The sequence below is a fragment of the Primulina tabacum genome, chromosome 1 (genome assembly GCF_025594145.1).
Source record: "Primulina tabacum isolate GXHZ01 chromosome 1, ASM2559414v2, whole genome shotgun sequence".
Lineage (NCBI taxonomy): Eukaryota > Viridiplantae > Streptophyta > Magnoliopsida > Lamiales > Gesneriaceae > Primulina > Primulina tabacum.
Genome location: NC_134550.1, coordinates 5,845,699 through 5,859,056, shown reverse-complemented (window position 1 = coordinate 5,859,056; position 13,358 = coordinate 5,845,699). Strand labels below are relative to the sequence as shown.

The 13,358-nt window shown below is 35.7% G+C and overlaps 2 protein-coding genes across 5 annotated transcripts; both read right to left on the bottom strand.

Moving 5' to 3' along the window:
* Positions 1-1,072: 1,072 nt before the first annotated feature.
* On the bottom strand, positions 1,073-5,989 carry LOC142537348 (patatin-like protein 6). 2 transcript variants are annotated; one of them, XM_075642895.1, is made up of 3 exons: positions 4,666-5,989; positions 2,552-2,884; positions 1,073-1,196 (listed from the first exon to the last, which is right to left on the bottom strand). In XM_075642895.1, the coding sequence occupies exons 1-2, from the start codon at positions 5,812-5,814 to the stop codon at positions 2,612-2,614; spliced, it is 1,422 nt and encodes a 473-aa protein (XP_075499010.1). In that variant the 5' UTR covers positions 5,815-5,989; the 3' UTR covers positions 1,073-1,196; positions 2,552-2,611. The 2 variants fall into 2 exon arrangements, with proteins under 2 accessions (XP_075499010.1, XP_075499005.1); XM_075642890.1 differs by having other exon boundaries at positions 1,073-1,193; positions 2,556-2,884.
* A 1,775-nt stretch (positions 5,990-7,764) lies between these two features.
* Positions 7,765-12,883, bottom strand: LOC142537326 (V-type proton ATPase subunit G 1-like). Of its 3 annotated transcripts, none has more exons than XM_075642867.1 (4): positions 12,743-12,883; positions 8,821-8,909; positions 8,273-8,373; positions 7,765-8,103 (listed from the first exon to the last, which is right to left on the bottom strand). In XM_075642867.1, exons 2-4 carry the CDS (start codon positions 8,906-8,908, stop codon positions 7,960-7,962), a joined length of 333 nt encoding a protein of 110 aa, XP_075498982.1. In that variant the 5' UTR covers position 8,909; positions 12,743-12,883; the 3' UTR covers positions 7,765-7,959. The 3 variants fall into 3 exon arrangements, with proteins under 3 accessions (XP_075498982.1, XP_075498989.1, XP_075498996.1); XM_075642874.1 differs by having other exon boundaries at positions 12,687-12,748; XM_075642881.1 differs by lacking the exon at positions 12,743-12,883 and adding an exon at positions 12,680-12,704.
* Positions 12,884-13,358: the final 475 nt, after the last annotated feature.

The following is a 13,358-nucleotide window of genomic DNA, read 5'->3' as shown; positions in this document are numbered from 1 at the left end:
AACGAAAACAGTCATGTGTATATAAGACAAAGCATGAAACAAAAAAGTATGCTATATGAAGTATAAATATCATGTAAATAAAAACAACAATAAAAAGTAAATCAAACCGAAACTTGTAACAACTACAACTTCATTAAAATATATATGCCTCATACGTTATGTATTTCGAGGATCATAATGGACGATTGTTTCCTATAATACAACAGGCAGACTTGTACCAACAGTAGCATAAATCACCACGCTGACGAATTGAATTAGTATCTGAATTTTATCAGCATATTACACATAACCACAAGAAGCTTGCGCAAAGCGAGAGCAGGAGAAAGACTGTTGTCGATCCAATGGCTTGTTGTTGGTGCTTCATATAGTTTGATCGCAATCCGTACGAAAGGTAAAAGGTTGCCATCAATAGACAACCATATAAAGCACCAACAGCCAGCTCTATGGAACACCAAAAGTCAGGCAGGTGGAAGGTCTCACATGGCATGTGAAATGTCTCTTTTCTGAAAAAAAATAAATAAATAGGAAAAATTGTCATAGCCTAGGTATGCTATTTTTGCCTTGATCGGTCCGATATTCGACGTACCTAGATCGCACTCGTAAGTTTGCACACAAGTTAAACATTTTCCAGTGCAAATCAAACTCTTGATTTGCAACCCTCTACGTAGGTGTGTGTGAATCTCTTAACCAATCATTCTTATATTTTCATAAAGTATAAAGTTTCCATAAAAATGATCTAAAACCAACCAATTTTGTCCGTCTCAAGATTTTTACCGATACAATGAAAAAGCATTATTATTGGTAATTTAATTATATTATTTTAGAAGGAAATGACTAAAATTGATTTAAAAAAAAGTTATAACAATATTATAATTTATTCAAATAAACATACGTGACTAAAAATATCGTACATCACTATATATATGATTAAAACTGACATTTTGTCTAGATACATACAATCAAACGTTATCTTGACACCGAAATAAGTAAACAAATAGAAATAACCAAGAAAAATGACAAAATAAAAAATTCATAAAACTTGAAGATTCCTGTTTTGAAATGAATAGTTACATTTTCTACTAATTATTTTCCTTGTAGTGGTGGCGCCGCCATGACTGGCCGCCGGCCGGCAATCCCAGCCCCTTATTATACAGTTGACAGTCTGTTTCTCTTCTCAGTTCGTACATCTTTATCTGCTCCGAACATTCCAATGAACATATTTAAAGTGCAAAAAATCATAAATAGTCAAAAACTAAATTAAATCCTTAAGTTATATAGAACAATATAGTTTCATGGACCATTACAAAGTCATCAAGCACTTGTTTGAATGATTACCAATTTTTTTTTTTTTTTTTGTATAAAAATACTTAAATTCATTTTTTTAGGAAAACGAAAAATCGAACCGATTTAATCGATATTTTACAAAATTAAAACTGAATCTCTGAATCAACCGAACCAAATTTTCGGTTTAACCGATATAATTTTCACCGCAGTTTGGTCCGCTCTACGAATAATCCAAGAGTTTCCAACAAGAAAAAAAGTATGTTATGGATAATAAGAGGTTCTTATAAGGAGTTAGGACACAATTAAACTGATATCAAAGACTCATCATTTCCGGAGTCGTGAGATTATTTTCATTTTCATATCCTTTGGTTTCGGTCTCCCGGGGACGTACCAACTCGGGCCCGGCAAAATCGAGCTGCATAATACTGACATTTCTTACCATCGCAAATTTAGCGACGATCAACGACAAGGTAAAACTCCGATGAGAAAAATGCTGGCTAGCAACATCTTGACAAGAAAAGGTTGACTTGTTCAACAAAAATGGTTATATCAACCTATTATTTGAGAAAGCAAGATGATGTCAACAAATCTATTTCAGAGCAAGAAAGGTTGGGAAAGCTTGACAGGCTGCCTAACTCCTACCAAATCCGTTAATCTAACTATCACTTTCAGAATCTCGTTGGATGAAAAAGAAGGTAAAGGCAAGTATTCTAAATATCGGTGATACATGAGAAATGTCTTAATTAGATCGAATCTTGAAAAGAGATAATCCATAGACAATTTTCTATCGATGTAATAAGGTAGGAGCACAGACAAAAAAAGGGTTATGTTTTCCATCCCGCGCATTACTCCGTTCGGCTTAAATTTTGTTTCACAATTCATATCAAAATCATTGCCACCACCAGCGGTAGTTGCAACGTTTGTTACTTTGTTTCTTCAACATCAGTAGAAAATGACAAGGACAAAGATCACGGGGGAACTTGAAAATCAACATCAGTATCTTTTCTGGAATACGAGGCAAAAAATCTCGAAGTATCCAAAGGAAGCGTGAACATGAAACGCTCAAGAATTGTGTGCCAATTGGACTTGGTGGGCCAAGTAGGGATGGTTGTCTCCCCTCTAGTAAAAGTATTCAAATATGTTAAGTCAGCTCAGGAGACTAATTTCCTATGTTCTACCGCTGGTAAACATTATATGTTAGACAAATAATGATAATGTAAACCAGCAACTTGGTAGCATAAATTAATGCAGTAAAGATGGAGATTACTTACCATTTTCCCCCTTTTCTACATGCATGACCATTTTGAGTAGCGAGTCCGAGAGATATTTACGGATGTTTAGAAGTTGGTTGCTTGAATGCAACGGTAGGAGCTATTCTGCAACTCCTCCTCCGATGCTCTAGCACAAGTTGCTCAGCAAACCAGTCGAGTTTCTCGAAATTGCTTTGCTCTCCAATCCTCTCGCCACCGAAGAGGACAGATTCTACGTTTTTCTCTTTCAGCATTTCGTCTCCTATACCTAGTAGAGTGTTGACATTGCTTGTACTGGGGTCGGAGTCGATATTTGCACCACAGTGACTGAAGACGGATCCATTAGCCAGCTAGAAGAAATACAACCACCCAGTCAAATTTATTAGTGGTAACAAATATAGTATTGTCAAACATAATTGTTGTTTTTCAGTTCACCCTAGTTGCAGGAAAATAAGTAGAATTTAATTGATCTGGCCTCCATTAATGTCAAAAAGATCAAAAGTACCATTGTAACTTTTAGTCTAAGCCCGATTAATGTACAAATGGATCAAGAAACGGGAATGAGTAGATTATTGTTCAAATTAACACAAAGTCTAACCAGGACTCTTGAGAGAAAAAGTTAAGTAAAACTCTAGAGATAATACAAAAGAATTAGTTTGAAATGGTGCAGAGGCAGCAACTTATGCATCTAACAAATTTATCCTAAACTATGCATATATTTTTTGTCGAGAAGGGCAAAACACAGAGAGCTCGTCTACTACTAAAAATTGACATGGCAAAAAGGGAATCAGAAAATGCACTCATAATGTGAATCTTTATCATCGAGGAAATTGCATTTTTGTTGCCGAGTCACATTCTCAATAATACAAATCATATCCCATTTTTAGTGCATTAAATAAAATCCAAGGTCAGGCTAAAGAGAAAAGGACAATTTCATTAGCATTTCCCACTTTTCTTTTCTCCATATAATTAACCATGAATTCAAGGTGATTTTCACAGATGATACTGTAAAAATGTGAAAGGGACCTGAAAACTTGAGCACCCTTGAACATATTTGGCATGAACCATAAAAGATTAAAATAGATAATATGATAGTGATGTTTAAAAGCAGTCAGTCAAACATGCGACTTTCAAAATTTAAGAACTTACTGTCCACCTCTTACTTCAAATGGCATTTACAATTAATCATATCAAGATAAAAAAAGAACAATAATCCTATCTGCAATATTATGATAAAAAGCCGACTTTCTCTCAGGAAAAAGGGACAACAACATCAAAATATAATTCTGCAAATGCCTTTTCTAAATGATGCTAAATTTGAAACCATCAATTTTTTTATTTTGAAGAAACCATCAATTTCAGTTGCACTGCATAAAGTATTTTTTTTAGTTACAGTCGGGTGGGGGATTTTTTGGTCTAACCTGGGATCGAATACACATAATAGAGGAAATACTTATGCCACTACACCACGGGAGTTGTGGCCATTGTATAAAAGATTTGGTTATTCATATTCCGCGCACACAGTACACACAATTGCACACAACAAGATCACCGGACCTTGTATTTTAGAATGTTTTCATTATAATAGCATTTGATAATTCTCCCTTTTGCCTGTTGGCCTCTTCTCTTTCGCTACTTGACTGCACATTCCCACTCATATAAACACAAAAAAGATTTATGTATATCCCTCCAAATATTCATTAAACTCCTATCCTCATCCCATCCCACAGCCTGTTCTCCATCAAAATATTCCCAAGAAATTTCAGCTTTTATTTGTTATATCGACGTAATAAAATGAAACACCCCAAGAATTTATCTCCTTCAACATTTTCAGTTGAAATTTCCATGATGTCGCATCGAAAACGCTCCATGTAACAAATAGATGAACTATCTTGCATTAATTCAAAATAATCCATTTTTCCAATCTCAACTAAACGTCAAAATGCAACTCAATCCTTTTAAATTTCCCTTGCAAGTCATTTTAGTACCAAAGATCTCCACAGACAGATGAATTCTCAATAGCATGTTATCTATACTAATATTTATCAACAGACACAAGAAATTAATCAACTTAAATGGATAATGGCAAGAAGAATAAAATATAATATCAATCTTCTTCTACAGTTATTACCTGAATGCGGACGTAATTACTAGTGCGGCACGGGCCGAAAGCCGCGGCCACGGCCTGGTCAACGAGTTCCGCCGCGGCGTCGCCGGAAATCCGAGCCAAGGGTCGGACCCAATCCTCCGCCTTCCATTTCCTAACCTTGTCATAATCGAAACTTCCCTCAATCAGCTGCCCGCCGGCTCCTAGTGAAAGCACCAGAATGTCCTCCACCCCCCTCACGAAGGGAAACTCCTGCTTGTTATGCAGGACGTGCGTAATAGCCGCCGCCGTCGGGTTAGTCATGGCCAACCCGCCGTCCACCCCCACGCACCAGGTTAAGCCGTCCACAGACCTCATACTGACCGGGTCCGAGAAACCCGGTTCGGCCGATGTGGCCAAACACACCTCCCAGAGGTTGAAGTCGTAGCTGTCCGTCTCCAAGGCGTCTGCTCTGGAGAACAGGAATGGCGCCGCGCTGGAGAGGTCGTAGCACGGGATTAGAACCGGTTTCAACGTGTCTTTCAGCGTCAAAACCCGCCCTGTTTTCGCATCCATGAACGACTCCTTCATCGGCTTATCTAAACCAGCAGTGTATAGTTTCGAACCGACGCTTTTCTTGAAAATCCGCTTCAAAAAACTGCCGCCGGAGCCTCGGGATTTGGTGGGGGGGTAAAGTTTTTCACCCACTGCAGAGAGGAACTTCCACGTGTCGTCGGCGTGGAACATAGGGCGGTCCTGGTCCGATGAGGCGAAGAGCATCGCCGTGAAGATCCCCCCGACGCCTGCGCCGGCGGCGACGTCAAAATAGTCCGCAATTCTGGCATCGGGATTCCCCGACTTATTCTTCAACGCTGTTTCCAAACACCATAACGCCTTGCCCGATATCATGCTCCGCATCCCGCTGCCATCAATGCTCAGAATGCAGACTTTTCCTCGCTGATTCTTCATCTTCAGAACTCCATCACTCTCTGTAACAATGTCGTTTTCTTCAACCCAAAGCTTCTGATCATCATAGCCGAACAAAAACTTGCTCTCCAGTATGGAAAAAATCTCGTAGCATAGTTTATCAGTATCAATGCTGGATTCTTCCATTTCCACAAGTGGGTTCATCATGCTACTCTCATCCATATCCATGAAATCCATTTCCGAAAAATCTTTCTTCACATGAATCATTCCTTCTCAGGAATAGCGGCAAGTTCAACACAGGGCAAAGGCTGGCTTGTATGAATTATTAACGAAAAGAAGTGGGAAAGACAAAGGACGTGATGTAATAGAGCAGAGCAGAAAAGATGTGCGGGACGAAGCAAAGCCAGTTTCTGCAGAGCATGTTTTTATTTTATTTTTTTTCCTTTCATTAAAAGATTTTAACTATACGAAGGATTTTTGGATTTCTAATTAAATTCCTTTTTTTCTTTTGTTGAGTATGGCTATATAATTTTTAGTTTGGAAGTCTATTAGTGTAAAATTAAATATAAATTGGATTTAGAACTCGATAATTTGTCTCAAATTTAATAGATAAAAATTTGTGTGAGACAGTCTCATGGGTCGTATTTTTTGAGACGGATCTCTTATTTGGGTCTCTTATTTGGGTCATTCATGAAAAAGTACTACTTTTTATGCTAATAGTATTACTTTTTATTGTGAATATCGATAAGGTTGACCCGTCTCACAGAAAAAGATTCGTGAGACCATCTTACAAGATACCTGTTCAATTTAATATTTGGTGTCACACAGACAATGAGTTATCTGCAATTACATTTCTTTCCATCCTTGTAAATTTTAGATTTTTCAAGAACTGAATTTTTTTTCTTTTTGAATAAAAATTTGAAAGTTTTTTTATTTTTAGAAAATTAATTTGAAAATTTCAATGGATACATTCCCCATTTGTGTGTTGAGTATATTATATTTAAAATATAGGAGAACATTATTCAACATATGATACATTGATACCTCGATTTTAAGGGAAATATGTATCTTGTTAATTTAATTTTCACCATATCTCCATCATAATTTTAATTACTTGGTTTTAACAATTTACATCTCCACAAAAAAATTCAAAGATTTATGAATCGAGTAGGTCTCTTATAAGATGGTGAGACATGTCAATCATACCTATATTTACAATAAAAAGTAATATTTTTTTACGGGTGATTCAAATAGAATATATGTCTCACAAAATTGACACATAAAACCGTCTCACAAGAGTTTTTGTGTTATATATTCGAATCAAGATTATTTATTATTTAAAGTTTTTATTTAAAAAAATTCGATTTAAATAAAAAATATATTGGTAAAAGCATATAAAAGTTAATCAAATTTAAAAAAAATAAATGTAAAACTTAAAGGTTCAAATACTCGAGTCGCTCCATCCATATCTACGTAGATTGGTGACCAAACAAGCGACGGCAATGACCAAGTGTTGCTAAGTTTTTCAATCTCATATTAACTCTTATTTATGTTACTTAATAATACACATTAAATAGTGAAAAGAAATTATTCTTCAATAAAATTAAAGTTTTGATTGTCAAATGATACTTTTGAAAATAAATATTGTTATATAATTAATAATTGGAAAGAGAGAAAAAAATCTTTCAAACATTAAAAAAAATCATTAGACAAAAACCTATGGCTCTTCAAAAAATTACAGTTCTTTATTTCCTTATATTGTACCAATGCTAGTTGGACCTAAAGGATTGTACGTACTCGCATGCCAACAAGTCAAATTTGTTATTTTTATTTCATGTTTAATGTTTAGCTTTTAGAATGAGATGATAAATAATATATAGTATAAATAGTGAGTTTTTTTTTAAAACGATCTCACGAATCTTTATCTGTGATACTATCAATATTCGCAATAAAAAATAATACTCTTAACATAAAAAACAATATTTTTTCATGAAGATATTATTTTCGTGTTAGATCTAAGGATTCGATTTTCACACACAATATCAGTCTTCTTTTCCTGTGAAACAATATGACCAAATTAAAATATATCCCTTAGAAAGTTATCTTTATGTTAGCATGAACTCAACCAGCTTCATCTCTTTTTGACATATGTATGATCTTCAAATACCATGAATGAGATAGCTTAGAATTTCACTTGGAGACAATAAGCCACAAAAATAGTATAAATTCGCTTTATTTCTTGCCGAAGCCACACGTGATACATAATGTCTGATGTTATAAACATACCCATCCCCTTCGAAGGAGCACCATTCCGCAACCAAACCTGGAAGCGAAAATAGATTCGATACGGAAAATAAAGATAATATTACAACACAAGTTGACACACGCAATCCATAACCTAAATCAAGAATCTCAGTTCTTCACGGTAGTCACGTGCCTCAACAGCATCGAGACAACATCAGAGGAAACTCTTGAAGCCTCTTCCTTGAGGTGAGAGATCTTTTCCTCTGTCTCTTGTTCAAGACGCTTCATGTTGGCGCCAGAGTCTCCACTGCTCTGTTCAGAGAGGAAAGGGGCGGGAATCAGAAATTCTTGCAAGAATTTGGCAAATCTTACCATTAAGAAACTTGTGGCACTGTAATACAATAAGGAAATAACTTGGCAGAAAATTTTTATACGAACAGTCTGCCTCCCACATTCTTCCTAATTTTCTGTCACATCTTACCTCTGAAACCTTTTTCTGAAATTCGGCTTCCATTTGAGCACGGAAATCAGCAATATCCTTCTCGGCTTCTTCTTTTGCCTGCTTCAACCTGTTTTGCTTTGCTGCATGGTAAAGAAATAGGAAATATAAATAGCCTGTCATATGGATCCTTGTCACGCAACATTCAAATAAGCTAGAGCTGAATGAATGCAAAACTTTAAAACGAGTGAAGTATGTAAACATGATGATAAATAGACCCAACATCAAGCCGATGAAACTCCTTCTTTTCTTCCTACACCATAAAGTACAAATATAACACACACCTAGTCACTAAGTTAAGGGGGGAAATAAATCAACATAGGCCATTATAATAGTAAAGATGAAAAATATCCCCCTTCAATTTTTAGGTCAGAAAGAAATATATTGACTTGTAATCTAAGCTGCCAACCCCACCTAGCTCGAAAGTAAATTCATACATAAAAGGGTTGGGTTCTTTAAGTTACAAAAGTGAGACAAAGCCAACAGAAAAATACTATATATATGAATCACTAGTAGCAAAGAGTAATCACCAGTTCTAGCGGTATTGACAATGTGCTGAGCTTCTTGTTCTGCTGCTAGTAACAGTTGAATTCCATTCTGGCTACCACTGGCTGCCATACTGTAATATTGAAGCCATTTATAGGACATGCCAATAAATGGAAAATTATTTGAAAGACACAGCAGCAAATAAGATCATAAGATGCACAAGAATTGAGAACTGAGAAAGATGTAATCCACCTTCAATATAATACAAAATGCTGCTTGTCACAGGAAATAAAAACTTCAACAAGATTCTACTACATATTATAGCACTAGTAACAATGTAACACTCCTACTTATCAGCGATAAAGGTTAACTTTGAGATCTAAACGAGGTGAGAAAAAAGCAGCAGTTCTGTGTGCTCTCTTTTGTCAAATTTTGTTTGAAATTATTTGTTCCACATGAAAATATATGAATATTTGCAGCACTAATTAAATGCAGGTAATTGCGTTTATTAAGGTGATGATAGGGGAAAGAGTCATTTTCACTGATTCCACCAGGTAAACTGTTTAGAAGGTGGCCATTGCCAAAAACTACATGGAGTACCAAAAGATTCTGCATCCCGTGATGTTAAAAAATTTAAGCTAATTTGATACAATCGTGTTTGAAATTATTAAGATGATGTGAAATTTTTTATTTTGAGTATTGCTCTGCGGTTGGAATGGTCACCTCTAATATCCTTGTCGCAAAGAATTATTTTTCGTTTATATATACAGATACTAATTGTACTAAAAGTTAAGAAATAACAATAAAAGCATACATCCTCCAGGCATTTGACTACCTATTACGGTATTAGAGATAGCTGAACCATGAAATCCTTTTATTATTATTAACAAAAGAGAAATATAACTAACCTGAGATACAAACAAACATATCATTCTGTTTAGTTAGACTAAAAAATGGAAACCAAAAATTAGTTCTCATATTTGAAAACCCGAAGGCATTGTGTAATGCACCGGATTAGACAATTCACTGAACCTACACGAATCTTTTATGTTATCACTCTCACGCACCTTGAGAAACTTGCTAGAGGATAACTCATCCCATAATTTTTCAAAATCAAGCACGCTTAACTTTGAAGTTCTTATGTGATGAACTCCCGAAAAGAAGATGCACCTCGTTGACATGAAAAGTACCTATCAAAATTTTAAATTCTTCTCAACTGTATAGTCTCACATCTGAATAGTCTTGTTATCCCTCTCGTTTTAGTGTATGTTCAGCTCATTCATGTTCCCTTTCACCTAGAAGTCTGTCAGCAGCCGCTCTTTGTCCGTGCAACCTCTTGCACCAGCGATCACTCCTCGCCCTCGGGCTTTAACATGTCCACCAGCTTCCGCTTGATTCGTCCCCGAACCACACTGTACTAAGAGAGGTCGGCTCTGATATCATTATGTGTGGGGTCCTCGACTCTCACCGTTAATTGTCATGCAATAATTTAATTATCGTTTTAACTCTACAACGAAAAATGTGATTTAAAATTTATGACGGCGAAAGATTCTCGATGTTATTATTTTATGTAATAACAAAATAGAATACCATATTATTTATAACAGACGAGACACCAAAATTAACAAATTTACGGCTAATAACCATAATCACATAATATATATTTGTTTCAACTTTTGCGATAACAAAATATTCATCATCGTTTATAAGTTCAACTACATATCAGTGCTCAAATACATAACAAAAATATCGAGCCTAATTATGGTATAATTGTCAAATCCGTTAATAAAAATTTTCGACGGTATAGTATCATATATTTATGCATGTCTATTTGAATTCATCACTCAGAGAGTTTGGAGCGGCACATACACTGACCATGTAACCCTCACTGAGAAGTACGATAGATTAGAATCTGCCCCCATCACCAACAGTGATCCAGGACAATCATATAATATCTACTCTACTAGGGTGAGTACTCCATTTATGACATCACAATAAGTGCTCTCCTCGGACCACTCGTCACCTAGTAGGACTATGGACGTCATGCTACCATCCACAAAGAACAGTAACTGTCCCTGATGGGGTGAGTATTAACCCCGTATATTAAAAAAACAAAAAAAACAAAGTGCACTGTAATGAATGACATGTGAATGCGAGACATGATCAAGATAAATCTACATGCAAGGGTAAATAGAATAATGGTAATTACACAATCGGCAAATGCAACATTATAATAGCTCGAGCAAAAGAAAAGTCTTGGCTACACTGCCGTAGTGACCATTCCTCCGCGAGTCTACTACTTAGTGTCAGTCAGCTCACCAAGGATAACAGACATATTGCGCCTTACCGACTTGCAACATCTCTCGATCATATTTGATATTGTATATATGATCGAGGTGATTATTGTGTTGATACAGAACTGTGCCTATCTCTAAGGATGTTGCAGACCGATAAGACGCAATATGTCCGTAATTCTTGGCGAGCTGACAGGAACACGGTAGTAGACTGGCGAAGGAGTGGTCATTACAACAGTGTAGCCGAGCCTTGTCTGTTGCTCGAGATATTATTACGCTGCATTTATCGATTGTGCAGTTATCATTATTCTATTTACCTTGACATGTAAATTTACCCTAATCATACATTGCATCCACATGTCATTCGTTGCGGTGCACATTTTTATTTCGGTTATAATATACTGGGTTATTATTCAACCATCGGGACTTTTATTGTTGTGTGTGTGGAAGGTAATCAGGTTAGCATGACGTCCGTATTCCTACAAGGTGAGAGGTGGTCCGAGATGGAGTACTGACCCTAGTGGATGAGATATTCTCTGATTGTCTTGGTTTACTGTTGGTGATGGAGGCAGACTCCAATCGAGTACCTTTTGAAATAAAATGAAAATTTGGGCTCGCGTCGTCGTATGTTTTAAATCACGTTTTCGTTATAGAGTTAAAACAATAATTGTTGCATGATAATTACCGGTGAAAGTCGAGTGCCCCTAGACATTGCCAGATCCAAGGTTTATATAAATATTCACTAACGAAACAGAAGGGTGAGCATGAGTCGGTTGCAAATATTTTTAAAACCATTTATAGGAACCTCGGTTATCTTGGAAACTACAATGGGAAAATCAGGTCAGAAAAGACCCAACATATAACATCATCGACACAGAGATTTGAGTAAAAGAAAAAGCACTAGCTGTGCTTCACTCTTCTACACCCATCATCTAATTATGACCCAACGCCGATTTCTCACAATAAGACATCAAATACACTTCGAATTGACAAACCGATGGTCTTAGACTCTTAATTTGCGAAGGAAACTATACTAACTCGAATTAAAACAATGGGTGCAATATCCAAATCCTGACTACTCTACTAGAAGGAAACCACTCCTTAATCAGATCTTCGTCCGGGAGAACAATCCAGTTTTATCATGATATTTGAAATAAACAACTCCAAACACAAACTTAAAATTCATTTCCAATTCGAATCGATAAACACATTTATTTCTTAGAATGCCAATGCCATTCACGCAGATAATCTGCGGTGTCAAAATCAACTCTCCGGACACTCAAATAGGAAAACCCATTTCAATAAGCAGTCACAAAACCATGCCTAAAAGCCCTCTAGTCCTCACTCAGCCCAGATCTGGTGACATTTCAACTGAAATCCAACCGGAAGAAAAAAAGGGGGCAAAAAAATGAAAACCCATCAGAAAACAAGACCCAAAGAATCATCAAACTCGATCAAGCCGTGATCTTGCCCAAAAAAATTCAAATCCCATCATATTCCACAACCAAAACATCGAATCTACGTCACGAGAAAATCAAATAAAAAACTTATCCACAATAAAATCACACTTTATACAAATTAACCGGGAAAATCAAGCAAGTAAACTCATAGTCAACCTCGAAGAAGAACAGCGAGACCCAACAATACAGAGAGAGAAAGTAAGAACAATTACCCGAAGAATCGTAATAGGGACAATCTTCGTGAGATGGAAGATTTGCAAATTGCAAGAGGATCCTTCCACCTTTTGTAAAGGTGGTCTATTAAATAAAAGTAATAAATAAAAAATCTTTCGCTTGAAAATGATGTCAACTGATTTTCATAAAAATATTATAAATATAATTATTCGATGCATGGTTTTACGAGTCTAACAAGTTCAACGTGTTAATTAATACGAGTCTGTCAGGTATCAATCATTAATATGAATCATTCAAAATTTTAAAAAGCCTTTCATTCATTGTTTAAACAGTTTTCTAAAATCTTGAATTTTTATTTTTATAGTTGAAAAATCGTCATACTTATCGATAAATGAAGACATAAAAATTCATTTGAGATCATCTCAAGGGTTAATTTTATGAGACGAATTTCAGATTCGATCTGACTCATGAAAAATATTATTTTTTATATTTTGTATCATAAGAAACCTATTTGAATGAGGAAGCATGTATCACATAAAATGATAAAATAAATAAAATAGTGTAAAAAATATTAAACGGTACCTCCCAAACAACTCAAATAGATTTTGAATTTCTGTAAGCGAGTAATTTCTCATGTACAACTTCCATGACTTC